The 12,961-nt window shown below is 42.3% G+C and overlaps 1 protein-coding gene across 2 annotated transcripts in view; it reads right to left on the reverse strand.

Moving 5' to 3' along the window:
* Positions 1 to 547: 547 nt before the first annotated feature.
* The window catches only part of MED27 (mediator complex subunit 27), an 83,418-nt gene continuing 71,004 nt past the window's right edge, over positions 548 to 12,961 (reverse strand). Inside the window, exons 6-8 of one of the 2 annotated variants that reach the window (XM_041406951.1) lie at positions 10,563 to 10,604; positions 3,401 to 3,478; positions 548 to 988 (exon numbers count right to left, since the gene is read on the reverse strand). In XM_041406951.1, coding sequence (XP_041262885.1) covers positions 854 to 988; positions 3,401 to 3,478; positions 10,563 to 10,604 — 255 coding nt within the window. In that variant the 3' untranslated portion in view covers positions 548 to 853. The remainder of the gene's footprint in view (positions 989 to 3,400; positions 3,479 to 10,562; positions 10,605 to 12,961) is intronic. The other variant, XM_041406950.1, reaches the window with a different exon arrangement.

The raw sequence follows: 12,961 nt of genomic DNA on the forward strand, positions 1-12,961 counted from the left end.
TGGGGAAAGGGAAACCAGGCAAGGCTCATAGGACGGAACTCTCCCATCCCTCCCAAGCTCAGGGATTGCTGGGAGGGATCCTGCTTTTCTCCAGCGTGTTCCATGTACATTTTAAATCATTTAGGAAACACGCTGGGTATCTGTGCTGCAGAAACTCTGCTTTAGGGCTGAATTATTTCAGTTGTAGAACACGACTGTCACTGCTCATCACACGTTTTCTAACCACTTAATACATGCAGATTTTGTTAACATTTCTCATTACAATTTCAGTAAAGAGAAACATCTGTTTCCCCCCCGCCTCAGAAAGTTACACTGCATCTTCCAAGCTGCCACATGCCTTTGAAATTCTGTGTTTAATCAACTCCATAATCTGCTCTTGCACAAAAATACCCAGCACTCAGATAAGCAGCCTTGCAACAATTCCCCCCACCAACATTTCAGCCTGTTTAAATGTTTCCAATTTTCCTAAAGAAAAGAGCAGCACTGAAAAATCCACACCAAACCCAAAGGTTTTGCAGACCAAACAACGAAACAGCACAAATTTTGAGAATACAAAATTTATTTCAAGCTTATAAAAGTCCTCAGCATTGCAAATTCTGTCACAAAACGCAAACTGTACAGTGGATATTTCCATTAAATTTTGGAGTTATGGTAATTACTGCCAGACCTTCCCAGGCAGATCACTTCAGATCACACAAAGCTTCTCCTCCAAGATGCATCAGTCTCACATGTGCCTCACAGCCGGCTGCTCCAGAGTCAAATGTTTCAGGACAACCTCACTGCCTAGGACAGGGAGGTTCAGGGTGGAGCCATCAGCTGTCCCAGAGCCCCCAGTGCTGACTCCCCTGGGCTCCTACTGCCTGCAGGTGTCGTGGAAAGCCTCCAGGGTTCGGAAGTCCCTCCATGTGGGTGGCAGGCCATCCTGCAGGAACTTCCCACAGCGCTGGCACGGAGCCTGGAACAGCTTTATGTAACTCCTTAACCAGGTCTAAAAGGAAAAGGGAGAGAAATTAAAGAAAACTGGATGGGGATGTTCCACTTTGTCATTACTCTTGTCCAACAGGAGCAGCAAGGACAGAGGATGTGCTTTGGCCAGGCCCCAGTGAGGTGCAGGGTGATTTTACAAACACAAGCACACTGAAGATTACAAGGCCATTATAGAGCTGAATTCCCACCTTATTAATCATCTCTTTCTTTTTTAGTCACTTAAGCAAATTTGTTAATAGAAATTCCTGCCCTGTGAGCAGGAGGCATTTGCAGAACTGTGAGGGGAGGCGAGTGCTGCAACGCCTCAGGTTTTTACTGGGATAGAATTGTTCCTCCTGGCGGTGCCTTCTCCAGCTGAGCACTGGTTTGTCTCTTGCCATGACCATCTATCAGCCCCTGCTGCACTCCCACTGCAGGCTGGGCTCTCCAGAGCTGAAGACAGAAGGACTCCCACATCCAGCTAATGAACTTCCTCTCTAATGCGATTTCAGGATCAATACTCACTGGTCATAAAAATACTGAGCCATTTTAAACCTGATTACACTGATGACTACATATATATAAAATAAATAAAAGGCCAGTAGTGCTGAACAACAGAGGGTCAGTTCAGATGTTCCTTCACAAAGTTCCTGCCTCTGAAATGGGTTGTTGCCATCGTCACACGCAGCAATGAGCATTGCATAACCCAATTCCCCACTCAAGGAGATACACAAGTAAAAAAGCCCTAGACCAGCAGATTTATACTGTGAAGGATGCACATGAATCTTGTCATTTAAAGTCCTACCGAATTACATCGATAAGAGAAAATTGTTCTCTAAAGAAGAGGTCAGCTGAGTTTATTGAAACAAATCCTTCCATCTTCATCAGAGTCTTCTCTATAGCAACCAAACCTTGGGCTGTCAATAACTCTCCTCCAGAAGAACTAGATCTTGTCTGGGTTGAGCAGTAAATGTGGGGACAAGGGTAACACAACTCTACAAGTAAATTGCTGTTATTTACTTCAGCTTGGATGGGCTTTGCTTGCACTGTCGAGAAATCGAATTTTCTGAGCCATAATACAAAAATAGGTAAATGAAGTTAAATTGGGCACTTGAGACGTGTGTCAACAGAAAAGAAAGGAATAGGCTCTTCATTCCCATCAGAAAATTAGGGCTCCAGAAGATCCTGTCATGTGGACTGCACAAGTGACAGCTGAAAGGCCCAACATATTGACACTTGTGCTGGTTTTGCTTTGTTGGAAGCTTTGGTGTTTTCTCTGATCAATACAGCAGGGCTTTGGCTCACACAAAGCACTTGTTCTACTCAACATTCATTTTCAGGACCATGTTGAACATGGATCTGACCAGTAATGGTTGCTTTCACCTTTCAAAACCTATTATTTTAAGATGCACTTTGCAAACCTCTCATCTTAGTGGCCTTTTTATTAAATAACCAATCCAGCACAGCAGGAAGGAGAGCCTGACTGCTCTGACATTACAACTGGAAATTAAGGATGTAAGACAACTGGTGCTAGACACTCCTAAAGACAGTGAATGGCAAAACTAGATTTATGTTTCCCAAAGTCTCAGCTGCATTGCTCCAGGTGAAGGGGCAACATAAAGGAAGGAAGGAAGGGGAGGAAAAAGCCTGAATTGTAAAGAAAATCTCTCCCCAAATCCTCCTCTGACTGTAGCAGAGAGAACAGCAAGAGCCTCCACTGCCAAAATTCATCCTGGTAGAAGGAATTCTGAATCTTAATTCCTTGTATTCACCCTCTGATTAACACGGCTGCGTCTTATGCAAGTTTATTTCACAAACAGGATTCTAAATACAAAAAGAATTAAAGGGGATAAACTTAAATCTGTACATCAAGGTAGAATTGCACTGGATTAAATTTATTCAGTAAGAGAAGATCTGAATACTCCTGTATTTCCTTGCTTCTCCAAACAGCTGCTGCTGCACAGGAACAAAGTTTGGATACAAAATGGAACCTTCTGTAAATAATGCCCATCACTTCCCATACTGGGCAAGCTCCTCAGCTGGGTTACTAATACTGGGAATTTCAATTTTCTCTTACCAGGGAACTGCCAGTGGAGCAGATTTTGTACATCCAGGGCAGGGCCAAGGACAGAGCTTGGTTGAGGAAGTTTTTCCTCCTGTTCTGCCAGATGACCCACACCTTTGCAGACAGGAATCACCAGGCCAATACTGAGACCTGGACAGAAGAGCCATTCCCAGCTCAGTTTTCCAAAAGCAATTCCCCCAGGGAAATGGGGATGGGCTCTTCATCCCTGTCCAGGTAGGAGACACAAAGAATCAGAGTCTCCAGCTTGTTTGAACTGGGGAAATTCCAACTGCACCAGAACTGCCTGGTATCAATCACTGCAAACACACTCAGACTGGGCTGGAAAAAGGTGTTTTCCAACACACTTACCATGAAAGACCTGACCACCACATCTGGCATCTGGGGCAGCTGGTAGTGCAGCAGGGCAGTGGTTGCATGATCTGTCACCTGCACCAGACCAAAGGAGAAAGAAAATACCTTTATTCACTGCCCATTTCACACAGAGCAGTGTTAGCCTGCAGGAAAACTGTGAATTCCACGGGGAGGTAGCAAACCAGGGGGTACAAGGATTACTCAGCTTCATTTCCTCTGACATCAGGAATCAATTAATATGATTATGGTTTATAAATACTTGCATTACTAAAAGATTTCTGATAAAAAGCTTTTTAATTTCCCAGACAGAGCCATAACAAGATCACACATCTGGGAATTGCACATGCACACAATACATATAAAATGTGTATTTATAATCAAGAATAATTAAAGAAAAGTCAGGAAAACTAACCAATGCTGACAGATTTTTAATTTTTAAAAAAATAAGTACAGTTTTTCAAATTATTCTGGAAGGGGCAGTTTCTGACAGTTATGATACAATTTTCTAGCAGTTTTCAGCCTGTCAGCTGTTATCAGCACAGTCAACAGCTTACTGCTTCTTAGAAATTCCATGCTGAATGCAAGAAATTATTGGAAAAACTCTTTATGCTGGACAATAAAGAATTCAAAACAACAACACAACCACAAGAGCTCTTTCACAGATTTCAACTCATGAATCTCAATGGTCCTCATCGGTAATGTCAAAGCTTCCAACAAAACACATGACTTTACAGAGAGTGATTTAATTGTGTTTTCTAGTTCTGGCATGGGGAAATGGAACTCTTCTCAGGGCCAGTCTACAAACTACAGCAAATTTTGAGTAAGAGGAAGTGAGAACTGAAATTCCCACTGCTATTCCCAGCTAGCTCCAGTTGCTCCCCATTTGCAGTTAAGTCCAATTCAGCAATGGGAATTGCAGCTCTCCAAGTTTTACTGGAGACAAGAGAGGCTCGTGCTTGAAGCTATTCAGGGAGGTGGTTTTGCCAAAGATACATTCCTGAATAAATCCATGTATAGCCAGGCTCTCATTCACACCATACAAACTTCCTCCATCACATCAGCCTGTCTGAATCCAGTTCTGAGTTTTCCTGCTATTTCAGACCCAGGATCTGCTCCCCATCATTCTCACACACCCAGCTCCCTCAGCGTGAGCAGGGACTCACATGGGATTCTGACATTTGGAAGGAAAAACTTTCAGGACTTTGCACATTCTGGTGAGTTTGCAAAAATATTCACAAAAAGGACCTCGGCCTGTTTTAGCCATTTCTATGTTACCATGTAAAAATAAGGATGAGAAATAATGTGATGAACTGTGCATTAATAGCACAGCAGAACTCAAACCAGCCATTTCTTCCAAACACATCTCATGCAGTGCTCAGAAGCCCCACCAGCTATCTGAATTTTTTTTTTTTTGAGATAGTGCTTTTATAGGATAGTAGCAGACATGTCAAAGAATAGGAAGTTCTGAAGATATTTATGAGCAGCCGTTCTCCTTCTGCTGTATTTCTACTTCTAACAAACTGTGGTTTGTTTTTTTTCCTCCTGAACAACAAAGTTGTTTTCTCTTGGCAGGGAAGGAAGTTGCTTAAAAAATACTGCTATTAACAAATTTAAATTGACTGGCCACTTTGGCAAAGTTGCCCATATGCTGTTGCTATTGTAATGTAAAGATAATGAGATTCCTTGGGGAGATGAAAGCCATCCCAGCATTGCTGGAACACTAATAATGCCTTCTGCACTGAAAAGAAGGCAATTTCTACCCTTAGCAAGAGCTGATGGCAAAAAAAAGATCAAAGTGGGTGTCAAATTTGAGGAAGAAAAGTAAAGGAATGACTCCCCACCCCTTCCCAAGCCAGCAAAGAACATGATGTCAAACAGAAAAGAGCTGGGCCATGGATAAACTGCCCAGGGCATGGGGGTGAGGGGGAATTTAATCCCCCCAAGATAACAGACTGAGAGAAAACACAAACTGACCAAGATTAAAAACGAGAGGAAAAATGAAAAAAAGAGGAGGGAGAAAAGAAAAAAAAAATCCCAAAAGATCAATACCCAGCTTTCCTAACGGCAATACAATTTCACACCAAAGCAAAGCAAAACCAACTGTGGATGTGCCAGCTCACTTAAGGGACACACTTTTTCTTCCAGCCAAGCTGGAATCAGAAACTAATTTATTCTGGGTGCAGGATGATATTTTGTACATCTCAGGGTTTTATTTTATTAACTCCACTTTTATCGTTGTGCCTTACCTGCTGCTATCTAAGTTATCAGTCACTTTCTAATTTCTCTACTTTTTTTTTGGTAGGGAAACATATTCAGGGGAGCACACATCGACTGGGATAGCTCTGCTCTGGACCTTGAAATGGATTTTCAAGAGATCTTGCAGAAGAGCTCAATATTTCACAATTCATCTATTGAAAAGCACTTGTGTTTCCTGTCTAAAAAAAGGGAAAAACAAGGCAATCTCCTGCAGCAAAATTCTGCTAAATAAAATAGCCATTGTTTAATTAAGCACTTGGAGGCTGAGGAAAAGAGACTTCAGTGACATGGAAAAAACAAATTTGGCAAAAAGTCTCCATTTTTCACAAGAAGAGTTGTAATGCATTGGAACAGTAGTGAGTTTTCCAAAGGTGACACATCCAAAAATGGCTTTATTGGGCTTTGATGACAGTGGTTAGTCATACAGCATTCCCAAGCTGGAAAATCCATGAAAAGAAATTAAATTATACAATTTACAGGGGGAGAAGGCTGAGCAAGTGCCTCCTGTAACAGGGATAAGCAGCACAAAAGCAAAGACCTAAGGCACAGCTTTGCTCCACCACAGACCAGGTGAATGCAGCTACACCTGGCCTAATAAAAACCATCCCATGACTGAATTATAGAAGCTCTCCCTGTCCCCATGTATTCATCTCACTGCCAGGAAATATCCCTCTCAGAAGTAAGTGCAGAACTTCCTTTAAGAGCCACAACTTTCCCTGCCACTTACTGGTTTATCCCCTCAAGCATGGCACTGACAACTCCATCTAATATAAAGGGATTCTTTAAATCCCCTGGAAGGTTTTAAACTTTTTTTTTTTACCAAACCCTTGTAAGTTCATGGCTGTAACAGTAGCCTGTAGCAATGAGCTGTGAAGGCTGATCACAGCACTGAGGGAAAGAAAAAAAAGGAAGTTGTTTTATTAGTGTTTAGATCTTTTATAGCGTGGAAAACCGCACGAATACCTTTGTTCATTTCCAAGGATTCCCATTACTCAATCTTCTCTCCAGGAACACATCTTAGTCTCTCTGGAGGGAATGTGGAGCACAGAATGTGGTGCCTGAGAGGTGCTGGGAAGGGTGATGGATGGAACAGGCACTGAGGAACTCACAGAAATCTTTACACACCTTTCCTCACTCCCAGTTCAGGAAAACCACACTCCTCTGAAACACAGGATTTACCCGTTCTTTTCAGAGCTCACAGAGAGTTTAGCTATTATTTTGCTTGTTCTGCTTATTTGGACTGGGTCACAGCGGTTTTGTTTCACTCAAGGAGGTCTCTGAGGAGAGCCAGGGGCTGATCCTGCCCAGGAGCAGCCGTGCAGGTGACCCTGGAGCAGCCCAGCTCCTCTCCTTGAGCAGCAGCAGCAGCAGAGCCCACGCTTTGTCTCATGCATGCATTCATCCTGCATGTGATCTCACTCTGAGATTATTGACAAGAATACATCTTCATACATTACAATACTTATGTGCCCTTGTGGTGGTGAAAATGCCAGCACTTTGGGACCACACAGCTCACAAACAGCTTCTCCACGTTCTGGTGAAAATCTGCCTGGGGGAGAAGCAGATCAAGCAAAATCACAACCAGTGTGTGGCACTGCTAGAACTGGTGAGACTGTTTAGGTGAAAATAAGGATGGGTCTCCGAGATCAGAATGAAATATATGGGTTTAAAGCCTCTGAATATGATTTAAACAGCCAACCTCCTCATAGTACTCAGCAACACCAGCTATGCTGCTCTTAACTGAGCAGCTGTTTGACACCATCTCCCAGTTTGATCCTCTCACAGCAGCTCCAAAATTCTTTTCTCTCTTCTTTGAATGCAAAGTTATGAACATTGTACCATTCTTTACAATTAGAATTTTGAACCCTCTGGAATTATGCAGCCTTCATGTATACCAGGATTTAAGCCTCAAAATCCTTCCCGATTTCCTGTTTTATTCCTCCTCTTGCTTTAGTGGATCAAGAGGCAGGAAGTGTTAAAATTAGGAGGTTTAAGATGAAAACATTTGCTGCTCCTGTGGAGTTTAAATGTCACACCAACATGGAAGCCTGAAAAACCTTTTCTTTGCTCCTTGTGCTTCTGCCCTTTCAGCAGTCCCCTCTCTTATTTCCCAGCTCCATTCTCTGGATCTAACCCTGCTGGTGCATTCAGTGCCTGTAAGGTTTGTTCACCCCAGGACCAGAAGTCTCCAGGGAACTAGGAAAATGACTGTACACTGGAACAGTAATGGGCCCTCCAGGAGCTGGCCCCCATCAAATCACACACACCCAGCTCCCCTGCCTAATAAGAAGGAGAGAGAAAAGCCTTGCTGACACAGCCAACGTTTGCAAACAAAAAGTCAGGACAAATTTAGCTTGGTTTGACAGGGTTGGATTGAAGATCAGAGGTCGCTGGTCCTTAACCTAGAAATTCGTGCTGCAACCCTGTGAGGATCTGACAGGACTGCAGCTCCCCCAGGCAGGGATCTGGGGAGCTCCAGATGTTGCTGTGTTATCATTAAAGACAGATTTTGGGAACTTTGGTTGGGGTTTTAAAGAGGAACAGCCCTGTCCTTCTGTACATTTAAAGACAGCAGAAAGGGCTGCCCAGCCTCCTCCATGGGGGCAGCAGTTACTCATCCCTGTTTTTCCTTCTTCCACATTGCCATGCTGGTGACTGCCATGAGAAACACATTTCAAGAACATTCAGATGTGCTCTGACACATTTACTCATGATTTTTTAGTGGCATGAAAACATTTGTTCAGAAAATCCTGCAGTACAGATCCTACCCTGCTAACAGAGTGTAATAGTTTCTGTAACACTATTTTATCTATTTCATTTTGCTACTCCTAAATCACCACTCCTGGGTATTGCAAATAGACACAAGTGCAGCTTTAGAGAATAAAGAGGAAATCAAACCAAGACTGCACCACGGAGAATTTACTATGCTGAACCACAGCACTTTCTATCACCTGTTTGAAAACCTGACGTGGGTCCCAGCCTTAACTTCTTCAACTATCAGCTCAATCCACACCACCTATTGATTAGAAGCTGCCGTCACCTTGCATTTTTATCACATTTCTCAGGCAAGAATCTGAGAGCTCTATGCAACCAATTCAGTGAGAGCCCCTGTGAAGTCAGCAAATATTACCCCAGCCTGAGGGATGAGAAACTCAGCCAAAGAGAGGTGAAGGTGTCCAAGGTAACACAGTGACAGAGCCAGCAACAACATCTATAAAACCACCATAAAAACCCCCCACAGACAGTTGTTCAGCTGGTTACAAAACACCCTTTCCCTCAAGTCTTTCTCAGTTGGTTTTTATTTTTTGGTTAATATTATTAATTTGGTATTTATCAAGAGAAAACTGGACAAAATGAACTTAGGAAGAGAACAAAGATTCTCATTTATCCATACTGCAGCCAGAGAGGCAGCAGGAAGAGGGGTATTTTATGTTTTCTCACTTATCTCTTCCAGCTTCTGCTCTAAAGCATCACCTGGACATGAAGGGAAATTTATTACACTTATTTATGCACCCTGAGTCCTTAACATGGACATCTAAGCAAACTGGACATTTACTGAACTCTGTTATCTTGCTACAAACAATTATATCATCAAAACCTGATTATTTATTATAATTTAACACAAATTTCAGCAATATGACTATCCTTTCAAGTTATTCTAAACCAAAACATGCAGGAGGAGAATTTTATGCCCAAATGAGTGTACAATCAAACACACACATTGGGAAATTGAGATGATGCAGGTCATTCAAGAACCTTACATTTATTCCACTGCAAAAAATCACTTTAAAGCAGGCTGATAAACAAATGCTGTTTTACTTCCTGCTCTATTACCCTACTTGATGCTAAAATAGAAAGAATATTTAAACCACTAATCTCCGGGGTAAAGAATCAACTGCAGCAGAAATTCACTTTAATGCCAGGCAGAGAAGGGAGAGCAACCAAGCTCCCCAAAAGCTGTCCTTTGATCTGCAGCAGGGAAATAACCCAGGTCAACATCCTCCCCTCCTGACTGCCTCTGAAATCTTGGAAGGGAGCTGCACAAGCACAGCCAAGATGCCAGAGTTTTGACCCCTGTTTTTAAGCCCTTTCGAGTCCCTGACCCCCATTTGCTTCACAAACTCCAAAGGAGGATGAAAGGAGCCAGAGCAGCAGCTGGAGGCTCCAGCTCCTTCAGCTGGGGCTTGAGGGTAGGGAAACTGGAATTTAAACTTGGATCAATCTGAACTTACAGCATTCTGACAAGAGGCCTTCAAAGAGAAATCTTCCCTTCCTTGAAAATAGCAAGATATAGATCTTTCTAAAATACACTTTAACCTTCTTAGCAGTTTTATTTTTATTGCTGCCATTCTCTCATCAGGCTGCTCTTACTTTATGGCATAACATTCATTCCAGTAAGTCCCTCCTCTTGCTTACACCATCATGGGAGGAAGGGCAGGCAAAAATAATGTATTGGAAAATATTTCCAAACTCATTTTCAAAAAGGGGTTCCACTGGTTTATTAAACTCAAGCTTACAGGAATGTGAGGCAACCAACCCCAAAGAAAATAACAAAGCAAGATCCAAATGAACTTGAAACAGTCCTTTCTCCCCAAAAAGATTTAAACTGAAGAAGGGAATCCTCGAAGATTTCTCATGAAATTTTAAGTCTAGTGTAGTATAATCTCTGATTTCCTATTCCAAACCATGGACTGGAACTGCGATGGGAAATAAATCCAAATTAAATAACACTAGAAGTGATCTTCTTTTCTACTCACAGTTTTCCATCATTACAGATTATTGTTTGCTATTTGCAAGTTGTGATGACAAAGAATAAATTCTGAATTATTTAACGTAAGAGCCCAGATATTTAAAATCAATTCCACATATGTGCCTTAGGCACAGAGAATGATGAGAGACTTACCTTCTGAAAAACTTGATAGTTGGATTTAGACCATATGTCAAGCTACAGTAGGGAAAAAAAAAAAGTTATATATTACTACAGATAAAGAAGCAGCTTTGGAGAGAAAATGGATCAACAAAGATGCATCTCTGAGTTCACTCTTTTGACCCCTTGCCCTCACCTGTTGCAATCCAAGAAAGGGAATTAATAACATAAGATTTCCTTTGTATTGCAATGAAGAATGAACACAGTTCAGCAGAGTTTCAATAAAAAATTATACATACAAGACCTGTTGAATTAATGAGTTCTCTTTAAAAAAGCAAAATCTTCATTTGTATGGGGTTGTGGCTGATCTATGCAAATATTCATCAGCTTGAGTGTGTTTCTAAAATGAGGGCATTTTTATTAAGTTTATGCTTGTCTTGTGTTGAATAAGTGATTCAGTTACCAACGACACAAAGAGTGTTTAGCTGAATTAAGCCAAAGCTTTGGGTCTACTGGGGCTAAATAAAACATCCCTCAGGAAACTGCATTTACATTTGCAGACAAAAATCACACTAAGAGAGATTTAAGGTTGTAGATAACTGCATACATCCATGACTTAAATGTGTGCTCAGCTACACACAAACTAAAAGTACAAAAAAATTTAAGATTTATTTAAGATTTATTAGCCCAGTGGCTCTGGTGTTTAACAATTCCTACTGACATGTTAATGCTCTCTTAGCCAGCCCTGTGGAACATCTCAGACTCTGTCAAGGAAAAGCAGCAGGGAAAAACAAGAGGAGCTTCCATCAATCCCAGACTTGCAAATCACTTTTTTACCAACAGATCCCAGTGTACTCAACAATTCTGTATGCACAGAACTTGTCATGGGAAAGGTGTTTGATAAAGCATTAATCTCAGGAATCTTAGTCTAGACAGAAGAACTTCTGAGTGAATTTATGAAGCAGGGTTAGCTCCTCTAGTGCCCGATACCATGGTTGGACACACGTGTTCTCACAAGGGGGGTTCTCTCTTTTTCTGGTACAACTGATTATTTCAGTTCTGCCTTAGGTGCCCATACTTTCTAACTGACAGTACAAGATTCTCCAAAGGCACAAAAAGAGGCTGAGATGAAGGAAGTCATATGAAGTGAGTAAAACACATTAGAGGGAGGTGAGGGAAGCGAGGGGGAAGGATGCTGAGTCCAAGTGATTAATTCACCATGCTAAAAATGGTCAGAATGCTAAAAGCTCTCACTCTTTTAAGAGCAGCAGTGTGAAGTGGCCCATGTCCAAATCCTGCCCAGCAGTGACTCCTGAGTCCCCAGTGCTCAGAGTGGACAGGACGTGATGCTAAGACTTCCAAAGCTGCTCCAGGATCGATGTTTCACGGCTCAGCACCGCTGACCTTGCTGTGAGACAAAAGGCAGCTGATGTCTCAATGCCTTCTGCAGGCTGGATGGAGACAGGAGCACCCTGAGGCACCTGCCTGCAAACCCTGTAACATTTCCTGGCTCTTGGGGTGAGATCAAGAACCTCTGTGAACACCAGCACCCAGGGTGCAGCCCAGACCTTGACCCAGGCTTGATTTATTATCCCTCCTGTGCCTGCTGGGAAGGCAGCACTGCACTTCCAGATTAGAAAAGCCTACACATGAAAACAACAAAAAAAAAATTAATGTGTATTTTAACATCCCCCCCCCCGTTTTAATGTAATTTACAGCTTTTCTTCGACTGCAGAGTTGCTGTAATTGGAATGTATAGATGGTTTGCTAATCTCCAGTGATCAAACTAAGTATGTGATCCTCTCTAGTTAGGCTCAAAAAAAAAGTCCACTTCAGATGCTGCTTTAAGATGAGTCCAACAGGTTCTGAATGTTCATTAGCTGGCATGGAGATGGGACAGCTGAAAAAGTAATGAATGCCTGTCTTACAGACGTGATGTTATCCATGTTAAAAAAGGAAGAAAAAAAAAGCAAGCAAGAAAAAGCCACTAGCCCCTGCTCCATGCATACATCCTAAATGAGTGCCCACCTTTCCCTCCTGAAATTGAGGATTAAGGCAGAGGCAGATTAAAGAATGCATCGTTATAGGTCTATTATTCTTCAACTTTTCACTTTCAATCAAGACACACATTTGTAACTAAAAAACTGCTGAAAGCACAATTTCAGGGCATCCTCTGCATGTGAATTAAACAGGGGCTTTCTCTCCCCAGTGCCCCTCTCCCCAGCCAGCCCCAGCAGCTGGAACAAGAGGCCGTTTTCTGAAGGTCGCAGAGCGATTTCAAAGGCGATAACAAACCAGAATGTTCCCTGCATCCCATATCAAACAGGTCCGGTGCCAACACTTATTAGAGAAATCAGATTCAGCCCCCCCTTCACCCAAACACACACACACAGCCAGCTTTGAAGTGGTGAGAATGCAGGGATCAGAAATTACCC

The sequence above is a fragment of the Onychostruthus taczanowskii genome, unplaced genomic scaffold, assembly GCF_017590055.1.
Source record: "Onychostruthus taczanowskii isolate IOZ18803 unplaced genomic scaffold, ASM1759005v1 scaffold25, whole genome shotgun sequence".
Taxonomy (NCBI): Eukaryota; Metazoa; Chordata; class Aves; order Passeriformes; family Passeridae; genus Onychostruthus; species Onychostruthus taczanowskii.